Genomic DNA, 13,235 nt, shown 5'->3' with positions numbered 1-13,235 from the left:
CCCTACCCTCAACACCTCACCCTCAACACCTCACCCTCAACACCTCACCCTCAACACCTCACCCTCAACACCTCACCCTCAACGCCTCACCCTCAACACCTCACCCTCACTCACTCTGACTCACCCTCACTCACCCTCACTCACAATCACTCACACTCAGTCACCCTCACTCACCCTCACTCACCCTCGACCCCTCACTCACCCTCACTCATCCTCACTCATCCTCAACACCTCACCCTCACCCTCATCCACCCTCATCCACCCTCAACCCCTCACCCTAACTCACAATAACACTCTCTCACCCTCACCCTCAACTCCTCACTCACCCCCACCCTCACTCACCCTCAACACCTCACCCTCACACAGTGCAATAGGTCTCGCAGGATTTTTAGTTAAAGCTTTTACATTTGCTTATTGCTTTTTTGATTTGTAATTCTTTTGCATTGCCTACAAAAAAATAAAATGCAAAAGATTTACAACAAAAAACCTATAAACAATTCTAAAAGCACTAACTCTAATGCTGCGAGACCTATTGCATTTCTAATGCTTGTTTAAGAGTAGGCAGTGGTCTGTTAGACTATTACCTATTAAAAATATTACATTCTCGAAGGGGTCCAACTTCAGCTGAAAGAGCCACCTGTTGGAAGGATTTAGCAAACATCACTCTGCATTAGCTTGCCATAATTCCAAACCGGAACAGACCAGATTTGAGTCATCAGTCAAAAGTCTGACAGCCCAGAATGCGTCCCATCCATCCCCAAAACTGCACAAAACACTGGGATCAGAAAATTGTGCTCGCAACTGTCTTTTCAGCTTGCCAAAGAAATTCCACTCAACTATTTCACAATACGAAATGGTTGATATAGCTTAAACATTTGCATCATTATGTGAAGGCTTTGTATGCTGAATTTGCAGGTGCAGAAGAATTTTCAAATCCACTTAAAATGACATTTCTACGTCAAAAAGAGAGGTCATTATTGATAGGACTAATTTTGAGGAAATATCTGAAGCTATTAAAGTCCTGCACATTTGTAGATCCCCGGAGATGATGTCTTCCCAGAAGTGTTCGACATGACAGGATCATACCTCATAGCCCCTATGTTGCATGCAGCATATTACGAAGCTGAAATAATAGGCTTCCTTGGCCATATTTCAAAAATGGCAATAATATCCCTATGAACCATTAGATTGAGGCAGTCACTGACCAATATCGCTGATTAATATGTATATCAAAAGATCCTGGCTGCCATGTGTTCCTATCCTTGGTATATGAATCCCCGGTGGGTTTTGTGCTTTGCACATGTATAGCTTACATATGCAAGCATTGACTCATCCCTATTGTACATGCAGAATCAACCACTTGAGGCAATAGTTTGGTCTTTAGATGCGCAGAGGCATTTGACAGGATAGATTGGGGATACTTTTTCCGGATGCTACAGAGGGTAGGACTTGGTAATGATTTCATATCTAATGGCAAATGGTTGTATAATATAACAGTGGTAGAAGTAAACTGAGGGGGATACCTTTCACAGCCTTTCAGTATCAAAAGAGGTACCCATCAGGGCTCCCTTCTTATTTCTTTTATCACTATAGCGCCTGTCAACAGCCATCAGATCATCTCCAGAGATCCAGACCATACACATTAATTGAGGGGCAGATCAAATAATTTCTGTATGTGGACGATATACTGTTGACTATTACTAATACAGATAGATTGTTGCCAGTTGTAATGACCTTGATTTGCTCTTTCTGCAAGTTCCATGGATACAAAGTCAATTGCAGTAAATGTGACTCGCATCTCCATGGTTGCAGTTAAACCATTACCCCATGCACTGTATGGCAACGATCCAAAATACCTAGGAGTAGTGATTAATAGAGGCTTAGAGTGTGTAGGATATCCTTGTTTTCCACATGGTCACCCCAGATTTATTAACATTTTTAAGACCCAGTTTTTGCTGGACTTCAAACTCTGTGCACTGATACCCTTTCTAACCAAGAGTGCCTGTGCTCCCCCTAAACATGCTAAAATTGGCTTAAACTTGATTGGCGCAATTAACTTTCCTATAAGGCCATAGCAATTGGTGCAGAAATACACCCATATCATGGAAAGTTAAATGTAATCTGTGGACTGCAGGACCTTTTGTGCCACTCACTGCAGTGGCAGTGAAAACATGGCTTCAGGCCTACCCTGCGTTGCCGTACAACAGCAGCTTGAACCCTGCTGCACAAACCTGTCAAACTACCCTTTTGCCAGGTGAGGACATCCTCAGTTTAAACATTGAATAAGTCACCCTTAAGTGCACCGTGCTGCCAACAAGGTAAGATGCATAGTATTTAAGGAGTAGTTAGCTCATAAGGGTAAACTGAGTTATGGTCCAATAGCTTTGGATTTTAAACAGTGAGGAAAACTTTGCATTGGACACGTACAAACCTATTATGATAAGATTTTTGTGGGACAAAGTGTGTTTGATCACTTCTTCACAAATGAATCCACTGCAAAGAAATGTTTGCAGGAAGCGGTATAAGTGGTGCCAAATGTGTATTTTGTATGTGGGAAATATGCCTATGTCCTATTGCCACTTAATTGGTATGGCACACATTATGTGGCTGTTATGTTTCCTTGTGGAGAGTCACGTCATAGAGAAAACGTGGTACAAGTGCAGGAGAGATTGTTGGAGATGTATTTGTAGCACTGATACAAAGTTTAATATTGGTCCTGAATGACGTAAAGATCAGAAGGTTATCAACTATTGTGGATAAGTTGTCAGCAAATACAGCTCAGTCTTTGTTGCTTGTCGATGGAGAGATGGTGTCGATAAGAGCTATGGTGATGCAGAACCACCTTGCTTTAGATGTGTTGTTAGCAAAGGAAGGAGGAGTCTCTAAAATGCTGAGGGTTCAACAGTGTTGCACTTTTATCCCAGACCATAGCAAGGATCTGAGGAAGTATATAAGTAACATTACTGACATCCACCGTAAGATACATGATCTGGCTCAGAGGGAGTTTGAGACAAGGTTGGTAAAGGGTTTGGAAAGGTTGGAAGTTGGTTTACGACTTCAAATATTAGTCCACTTTCTAATAGAGAGCATGGTAAAAGATAACCTCAATCCATTGATATCCCACATGCAGATTGATTTTGTCCATTGGGCAAAACTAGAACACTGGTTATGTGTTAAAATTCAAATAATAAAATGGACTGTGGCGCAGTGCTCTAAATACTTGGGAATGCTGCCTATCCTCATCCACAAAAGTCTTTAAATGTGGATAGAAACATTCATCAAATCATTCATATTGGAGGGAAAAAGGCCAGGTTGGGGAATACAGAAACGTAATGCTATGACTGCCATTGAGGAACTACCCTCACCAAATGTGTAGCTATTATTTAGCGCACTACATTTATCAAATAATATTCTTACTACAATTTCCCCCTTGTGGGTTAACATTGATAGGAAAGCACTGAATTGCACATATCAATGGGGTATCCTGGTCTAAAATATATCCCTCCATAAGGCTGAATCAGACCCAGTGTCAAGAGCCATGATAGTACAATGGAATTGGGCACACAACTGGCTAAGAAAATCACCCATGGTTACTTTCTGTTGCTACAACATGCAATCCTGCTTCAAAGTTACATTTTATAACTGTCAGTAAAATACAATTACATAGAAAAGATCATAAGGTCCTCGTTAAGTTGTCATAAAACAGCATCAAATACTATAATTACCACATTTATTGACTAAGGTTACCCTCCTCTAGACTACTGATTTAGAGCTTAACTTCTCCTGAGATAGGAATCTGACATGGACATGTTGCTAAGAATCCACCCTATAGCTAATCACAGTTTGAAATGGTGCTGCCTGGGAGAGAGGATTTGACTGCGGAGTGTTTGCTCATCGTCGAGTTCCTGAAAAGTACCTGCCAATGGAGTTGTACAACATTACAATGTATGCATTTCCCACGCAAGCTTTTACCACACATCCTTTTCCATGCAATGCCTTTAACCTAATCACTAAAATAAAAGGCATTGTGTTGTAATGTCCACGTTGTAAAGGCTGTATTTCACCGTCAATGTTGCAAGCATTGTATTCAGGGTACTTCCAGTTTGTTATACAAAGGAATCACGAAATACTGGCTTCTTGGTGGGATGCATGCACTTTAAACTTAAATTGTCTGGGAATGTAAATGATTGATTATAAGTTAAGTGGTGGTAGATATAATGGGTGCATTGCATGTGACCTATGAGTTACCTTTGGCTTCCATCATTAGTCTCCTAAAAAATGCTCACGGTTATGTCAGTGGTCATGATTATGTACGTGAGAGGGGCAGTGTGGGTGTTGGCTTAGGTCAAGAGTATTCCTTCGCTCCATAATAGGCATTGAGTTATGTAACTCAACGTCACTCTTCAAGTTGATTTGGGCTTGTAGCCCCATATTTAGGGAAAAGGCAAAAGTACAAATTGGAGACTACAAAATTCGGTTGGCTAGAAAGCCAAGACATTTTTATGACTCCGGGTTAGCTTCTGCCTCCACTGTAGTGAAAGTGACATTTTGGGTTACTACAGAGGAAATAAATATGAAAGCCATTTCCTGGAATGGCATTGCAATACACTGCAACTGAGTCATCAAACTATTACTATTATTATTATTCTGGAGTTTACAGCGGATAATTGGGGAAACTCCGTACTGTATTGGGCGTTAGTGAGCGGAGATTCATTGGACACTCACCACATTCTTTTGGTGGACCCCGTTAACACGTGTTTCATGGACAAGCCTCTTTTTTAAGGCTGTTGAAAAAAGCTATATAAAAGAATCCCTAAAAATGGTTTTATAATTAGATAAAAACCTTATATTTCAACAGTTATGAGATAGACCAGAAATATGAACATTAATTGTCACAAATACACCTAGACAAAATATCTACAACTACAGGTATATGCTCACTCATGATATACAGAGTATTAAACAAGAAACTGTGGAGATCATGGAATTTATTTTCTCTAAACATCTAAGGAAAATAATTGTGAGACTAACTTTTATATTAATATTTTCCTATATTACGTAAGATATCCAACTGTTCACAAGATGATGATAATATTGTAGTCTCCAATTGAGTTAATAATCTTATAACAAGTAAATATACAACACTTTATACATTTAAAAAAACATTTATCTTTCATCTAACCGTGGTTGACCTATGGTTCGAGAAATCCACATGAACTCTGTCATACTGATACTGATATATCGCACCAAACGTCACATAAAAATATTGATATTGATGATGACCAATATATATGAAGAATCATGCTAATCTTCTTTAATAATGATCTTATTAAATCAAATAGTTAAATTGAAATTCACCTAAACCAATTTATAGAGCTTAAAGATTAAACACAATGTGCATCGTAACTATTCTCTCTCTCTCTATAGGAATCCTCAATTTCTCATCTGTACTTCAATACCTTCTGTTCCCAAAACAGACTACAGCATGAGAATTTAAATGGTTTGCAAAGAAATATATCCACCGTGAATTATCTGTAGTCTTTCTAATGTTTAGATTCCCATGCTATTGTCATAGCCTTTGTGGTTGGAGGCCAGGGAGTGGAAAAAGGAGCGGATGATGGTAACGGCCAGGTAAACGAGTCACTCTAGAACTAACAGCTCTGGTCAGGAGATGTGGTGAAGGTCCTCAAGGTCAAGGATCCCACCTTGACCTGACAAAAGTTGAGCATGTTGCACAAGATGCCTTCCATATACCTGCAGCCACGCACACTTTACCTACCCCCCAACTTGATTCAAGTTGTATTGGTTAGATACCAACACATACAAAAGCAGTAAACATTGATTGTTATTCCACATGCAAAGATAAAAACTGCGAAAATGTACATCATAAATACACTATTGTCCATCTGTAAAACATTACTCCACCACCAATTCATTATTAAGGAATATAGAGAACGGGGCATAATATAAGCCCCTACAGCCCCTGTGGCACAAGTGCCCCCAACCTTGAGGGCCCCTTGTTCAGCTTACGACATATGAATGTTTGAGAGAAATGGGAGTCTCATAGACCACTCACCACATTCTCCTGGTGGACCCCATCCAGGTACATAGCTTCTCGGGATCTTGGGGTGTTACACTGCCCTAATAAATGTCTTTTGTGATAAATAGTTGGTTACAGGAGTTTTCAGTAGGGCAAAGTGAGGTGTCTGTCGGATTTCACCAGGAATGTGTACACACACAAACTAAAAATGCACACACACTCTCCCTCTCTGTTTGAAAAGAACATTTAACATTGTTTGGTTATTTCACAAATAATGTGTTTTCTCTCACTTGGTACCCATACCAATTTGCATTACTTGCCCTTTCCACTGCCCCTTAAGCCCCTCTTGTGCCCCCTGCTTGTCGTATTCTACATTTTAACATTACAGGGTATATTTGTTAAGATGTTGTGCTGTGTTTGCATTCAAAAGTTACTCAAATTGATGCAAAATGTATTTTTCCCAATTTACTTCAAGTTTTGCTCTGGAAATCCACTTGAAAGTGATGTAAATAAGAGCATATCACTACTTTGCTTTACTTCGCGCCAAGGGAGCGTTCCATGGGTGGTGCATGGGCGTTCCCATGCAACCACCCATGGTTTTTGATGCAAAATCGTATTTACTAAATAAAGTAGATAGAGTTTTGCGTGAAAATATAATGCCCTTTTCAAAAAGGCACTCTCAAGGAGAAATGCTTTTATTTCTCTTTGTGTTCCGACTTTGCATGTGAGCTGCACTGTACAGCACAAATACAAAGTGGGAAAAGTTTTAAAATTAGTCTAAGCATTGTATTTTGTACTGGAAGGGTACCCTTCCGTGCCAAAACCTATGCTACACTCTCGCAGCCACCCTTGCACTATTGTGCAAAGAAGTGTGTGTGGTGTCCACCTACCTGAATGTCCACAGGCGCTAAGGAGAGTGGAGGAGAGTGCCATATCTGTGCTTTCCTGCTCTCTCCTTCCCATGCAGCACAGCACAGCATTTTTGGCTTCACCACTGCATAAGAATTTGAAAAAAGTAGACCCCTGTGTGCCAGCGTAATTGTTGGAAATTCTACAGCTCACACCCTCACAATCTTACTGGCCAAGCTATGCCCATGACCTCATCATTTTGCGTTACTCCATTGGCTATGGTAAAATTGTTCAGAAACTATTACATTTAGAAATTGTGTTGTTTCTCATTGCAAACTAATATCCCAATTGACAAATCTTTAACATCCTGGATGTCCAGCTGAAGTATAACGCGGGGAAGTTTGATTTCTAATTAGTTTTATCCAAACTGAGTTACAGTCACAACTATAACCAGACTGTGTCCTCTCCTCTCCACCCCCTCCAACCAAAAGTAAGCTTGGTCCAGCAGTGATTCCTAAAAGGCAGTTTTAGATGTAATTCTAAAGGATTTTTTTTAAAAAGAAAATTCCTGAAAAAAGCAGAAATACGACACGAATATGACTGTAGGTTGGGGCAGGACCACAACTTATGAAAGCAATCCACTACATCAGAGTTTGTGCATCTAAAAAACTTCCTGTAAAACTGGATGCAGTGGAAATTACTCTCCCGCACTCAGATGTGGTTGAGACAACGCGTGCTTTTCCACCCAGTCAGGGTGAAATGTATTCATATTTGTTCTTTCCATGTCTAAAAAAAAATAATGACTCCCTGAAGCATAATGGTATAGCCAGGAATAGCACTCTCCTGGCCTTCTACTTTCTGATTAGACCGACAAATGAAAAGCAACATCCCCTCTGCCCGAAGGTTGCTGCCAGCAGACCAAGTGCTGTTATTTCGATGACAGGAAAATTGATACCAACACACATTGGATATTACTTTCTACTTGCACGGATTCAAAGATAAAAAAAAGAATTGCCCACGAGACTGCCATTTTAACCTCAGCTGGCACCCTTGCCTTGCTACCATCAAATTACATGCAGTCGATCACGATTAGAAGTCCTTTGATCGCAAATGGATGGGAACTCTGTTTACACAGTGCAATCTGTTGTGGAGATGCCATAATAAGCATATAGCACCCTGCTAGAGCAAGGCCACTAGGTAAGCGGAGGACATTGAGAGGTGTGCTGCATAAGGTATATCACTACATGTCTGGCCGACTCCAACCGCGCCTGACCACGAGATGGCTCATAGCAGTGTGGCTGTCCGAGATTCATTTGTAGACTGACAACACTACTCCAAGGCACTAGTACCGAGCACTGCCGCAAATGTTTCTTTTTCTGGTCAGCAGGGGCAACATCCACAAGGCCAACATCATCGTCAGCCCAGAGTCCCACCAAATTTCCCATGTCCATCTCTTGTAGAAAAACGCTAGGTGACACTACAGACATTATATGCTCCTCAGAAGGAGAAATAATGTATATATAAATAAAATGAGCTACAAACAGTTTTTTCAATATTCAAAAGCTAATTTGGAGCTAAGTAGGTGGTAGGTTAAGTATGCTGGCCTCGGTGATGACATCTTCTCGTGTGGTTCTTGACCCTCATCATGAAGTGCAGCTACCTTATGGTTGATTTTAGGCCTGGTTCATCCTTAATGGGAAATAGGAGACCGGGTTTGCTGGCTACATGCAGCCCCCTATCACTGTGGTGTGAAACATGTATCGACAGTTTTTCATCTTATATTGTACATTATTTTACAATGTATTGTATTGTTTTAAAATAAATATGATGATGTTTTTAACTAGAATAATGAAGAAATAACACGGTTTGATAAATAAAATAAACATACAACTCATTTTTGGGAATTTTTGCCCTTATTATTCTCCATTGCTCATAGCCGATTGTGTCCCTTGTCTGTAGATATAATACCAGTTATGGCAAAAAAGGTATAAATTAAGATTGTAAATTTGTTAATATGTTTCTGACTCCATCCTACAATTATTAAATTGGTTGTTAACATAGAGTTAATACCTACCATGATTTTGGCCTCATAAAACAAGGAAAGGGGGCCCTTACATTTGTTGGGTGAAACATGTATTACCTTACCATGGAGAACAGCAGTTCATGACGTGCAAGCATTGAAATCTTGACTTTATTTGCCCAAACGCGCATGCAGGGTGCGGTGTGTGCAGATATTTGCATTATTGATCTAGTTCATGTATATGATGCCTTGCCCAGGATACCCACAAGCGCCCATGTGTGTTCATGCATGCAGTGAAATGGCTCAGGAGGTCTGGAATGGTTGTTGTGCTTTGCGTGTACCACTGAATTCCTTGGCAATGGGAAACCTGGTATTCCATTCCAAAGAGGCATTCATTACCTTTCCAGTATGTTACTTAAAGAGGTTTGACATATTCCATGTGGTAATGCCAAGATATGATGCCAGAACCAGTGCCACAGTGATGGAGGGCTGCTAACAGGCACAGAAGCACTGGTTAAAAATCCTAATGCCAAGGTGGACAGCGTAGCATCCATAGCCAAGCAAAATCCTGTGAGCACATAATGGGCATCACATCCAGTGGATTCCATTGGTGAGGTAAACCCTCTGCCCTCCGTCTCTGGCTCAGCCTCCTTCCGGCGAGCTGCTATTGCTGCTGTTTTACAATTTACTGCAATATTTGGTAGCATCAAGGGTGTCTCTTGCGAGCCTTGGAATGTCCTGCTGCAAACACCCGTGGTCTTGCGTGAGTGTCCTATATAATATTTCCTGGTGCTTTTAGTCAATTACCACCTGATGCTGGCCATCTGATTTCGGTAGCCACACCGTAATAGGAAATATAATTGCTAATAACTCGACAATTCTTAATTTTTGTTCTGAGCCTCCCCACCCATCGGGATTTTTTGACACTCGTCCTTAGTTGTAGCCAGTCAGTGGTACTGATGTGCTTACATTTGTTGTCCATCAAAATCATTCGCTCTTGTTTATTTTCAGAAAGCACGATGCCTGCTTCTATAAAAGCGCTGCAACAAATGGCCATATACCTGGGAGTGGTGTCTGGAGGAGTATCTGCTCTCATGTACTATTACATGCAAAGTAAGTTGTTTGTCTCCTAAACAGGGTTTTGTTCCTACGGCCTACGTCATTGTAATTGGTTCACGCCTTGTGTGCTCAACTTGTGAAATATTTAAATACAGGAAACAGATGGTTTGTGTGGTTATCTTTTAGTCATGGGATTACAGTTTTAAAGGTTTAATAACGAACACCTTGGTGAGTCAGTGGGAAGCAAATTACATTTCAAGGACTATGGGAAAGAAGTGTATAAGGTGTGTAATATTCTCTTTGTAGCTTATCGAAATGAGACCCAGCCAGCGAGGCCAGCTTGAAAAGTGAATAGTGTTACTTTGTAAAGTGAGGAAAACAAATGTCTGAAAATGTGAAAAAGAAAACATATAAGCAATCCAGTGGCCTGCAAAAAAATGTAAAGAATATCCGCAAATAAAGCAAGATATGAAATGGGAGTGAAACGAGGCATTTAGTAAAGAGTAGTCTGGCTAACACAGCACGCTCTTTACTACGTTATTGTCTGCTTTTATTGCATCCTATTGCAAATGCGCCTAAACGTCGATGTATTGTATTTGGATACTGATCATTTTCACTTTACATTTTATTAAGACCTTGGTTAGCAAGAATTACCTTTTACTGGCGTACATTGGCTAGTTCCACAATCTGAACTATATTGCCCTGTTCTGAATTATCTATGCTATGCAGTGACGTCGATCTCCTTTGTTGGAGATTTCCCTACAGGAAGTAGGAAATGGCAAAGCGTCTTTCTCTATGACAACAAGAAATGTAAAACAAAAAGTTTTCTGTTACAAACCATGTAATTTGCTAAATTACAGGGTTTACTACCGCAAGATGTATTTTTGCCATAGGTGCTGAAAGCAGGGATGCGCTGGTTACTGCAGCCCCCAACCCCAAAGAAGAATGAGCTGTAAAGATGGCTAAAATTGTATTTTTATCTTGTCACTTTGGCTGTGTGTTCAAAGACGGAGGTCAATGTCAAATTGTTTCTTATTCTTTTAACACTGAAATTGGTGTTTACTTTCTTTACTGCAAACTTGGTGGATTTTGTGAACTGTACTAAAGAAAATCTTGTTGGGGTACAGGGAGTGTGAAGTGAAAGGCGGTTGGACGTTAATTTCTTTTAACATGCAGCAACATGTAAATATCTGTACATGCATTCTACATATATTTCAAAGCATTTTAGCAGCTATAAAAATACATATGAAGCCCCTTTTTGTAATTCTTGATGCTGATGGAAACAAGATTTTAATAGGATAAAAGCAAATCAAGCCACTTTACTTGGTGATGCTATAATGATCGCTGAAGAACTATTTCCAGTCATCGTTTGTGTGCTGCATAAGTTTATCAGTAAAACTGTTTGTCCAAATTTAGTGGTCATTCAATGGAGATGTACTGTCTCTAAATGACAGGGCTTTAAGTGGAATGAAAAAATGATGTGGGGGGTGTCTCTAAAAGGGACATTGTCTGTGTCATTAAGGGTGTGGCTTAAACATGTAAACTACATTTCTGGGATTCCCAAAGTATACCACCTGACTGATATTTTGGTACCTCTTTAAGCTTCCTGTTGTTGCTGCCAGATATATATACAACTCAACTGACATGCACTTTAATCAGCCACTACTACTTGATATGTTAATAGCTATTGGCGTTGTCTATGGTTGTTTGCTGTTGAAGATCAATGACTAATAGCAATGATTGAGTTGTGAATAGTACTGAAAAGGTTTAAATTCTAAAATTGTGAGACTAAATTAGACCCTACTGATGCCTGTGCAGAGGTAGTGGTCTTCAAAGTGTCTCAATCACTCCTGTAATATTCACTCCGTGTTAGACATGTAAGCCATTTTTTCACTCCACATCGCACCCATCACCATATCTTAAACGTCAGTTATTTCCTCTTCAGCACCCTTTTCGCTCTCTCCTGAATGCACTGCCTCGCATCTTGTTTACTTCACCACTCCCAAAAACACAACACACTCACCTGTAAGCACTGCATTTTCTTTTTCTTTAGCCTTCAATATTTTGCATGCTATCGCTTACTCAAAGCATTGCAGAGTTTGCTATAGCTTGGCGGGAGCACCGCTATAGACAACTGTAATGACTCACGGGTGGGCACACCGGGACATTGCTGGAGCCAACCCTGGGGCGTGGCGATCCCCACAGCCATTATTGGCTCCAGGAAGGGAGCTGTGCGCTCCCTTCTTTTACTTAGAAGGGCCGCCTCAGGGAGATGGTGGAACCTGGGGCCGTGTGGAACCGGGAGTGGGGTCGCGCAGCCCTCCTCCCATTTAGGTATATTGGCCCAGTGGAGGGGGTGGCTCACGGGGCCTGGGGGGGGGGGGCTGTGAGGACCCTCGATACACATTTTTGAGCCCCAATCAGGTGGTGGTCCCCAGGACACAGGGTCTGTGAGGTCCCATCACATTCATTTAAAATGGGCCCGGGGAGGTGGCGGTCCCCAGTGGGCAGCTGTGGACCATGCAGGTAAGAGCGGTGGGGGGGGGGGGGGCTGACGGACAATGATGAGGGAAAATGTATTATTTATTTAATTTTCCCTCGTCATCGTCCTTCAAAATACCCCTCCCCCCACCTGGCCCCCACTATTTCTTTCAAATTGGCCCCATGGAAGGTGGTGGTCGCCGGGGCCCAGTGGCCCAGGCAGCCCCCTATACTAAAACCCCAGGGAGGTGGCGGTCTCCGGGTATATAAATACCCTAAGAGTGGGTCCCTTTGTGCCTTCCTCCTTTATTTAATCATTTGGCCATGTCCCTGAGATTTGGCCCACCCAGGGGCTGATACCAAACAAAGAGCGGGAGCTCACGCCTAGTTAAAAAAAAAAATCGCCTGGAGTCGCGGATCCAGAGCAACTCCCGCCATATTGTTTTTAAAAAAAATCTTTTTTGTTTTTCGGCCTTGCGATTCTCTGTGTCTAAAGGTCCTATGGGAATTAACATGGGGAAAACACACTTATAAGCCACTACTGGTTCTCGGCCCCCACTTGAAGCATTACCCTGAAACTTTCAAGACACCAGCTGACTTGCGCATCTTATCTGTTTTGATTAATTTTTATTGCCAAATAAAAAAAACCTCTCTTCCTATAGAAACTAGGTCCTAACTATAACTACCTACTGGCAACCGCCGGTAGGTAATCAATATACATGTGTGTGTATATATATATATATATATATATATATATATATATATATATATATATATATATATATA

At 41.0% G+C, this 13,235-nt stretch overlaps 1 protein-coding gene across 9 annotated transcripts in view; it reads left to right on the top strand.

Annotated features, from left to right (window-relative positions):
• The window catches only part of COA1 (cytochrome c oxidase assembly factor 1), a 356,542-nt gene that overhangs the window by 252,738 nt on the left and 90,569 nt on the right, over positions 1–13,235 (top strand). For all 9 annotated transcript variants that reach the window (XM_086964885.1, XM_086964887.1, XM_086964884.1 and 6 more), the window contains one exon: positions 9,921–10,022. In XM_086964885.1, coding sequence (XP_086821011.1) covers positions 9,921–10,022 — 102 coding nt within the window. The remainder of the gene's footprint in view (positions 1–9,920; positions 10,023–13,235) is intronic.

The sequence above is a fragment of the Lissotriton vulgaris genome, chromosome 4_1 (genome assembly GCF_964263255.1).
Source record: "Lissotriton vulgaris chromosome 4_1, aLisVul1.2, whole genome shotgun sequence".
Lineage (NCBI taxonomy): Eukaryota > Metazoa > Chordata > Amphibia > Caudata > Salamandridae > Lissotriton > Lissotriton vulgaris.
This window is presented reverse-complemented; position numbering and strand designations above follow the sequence as displayed.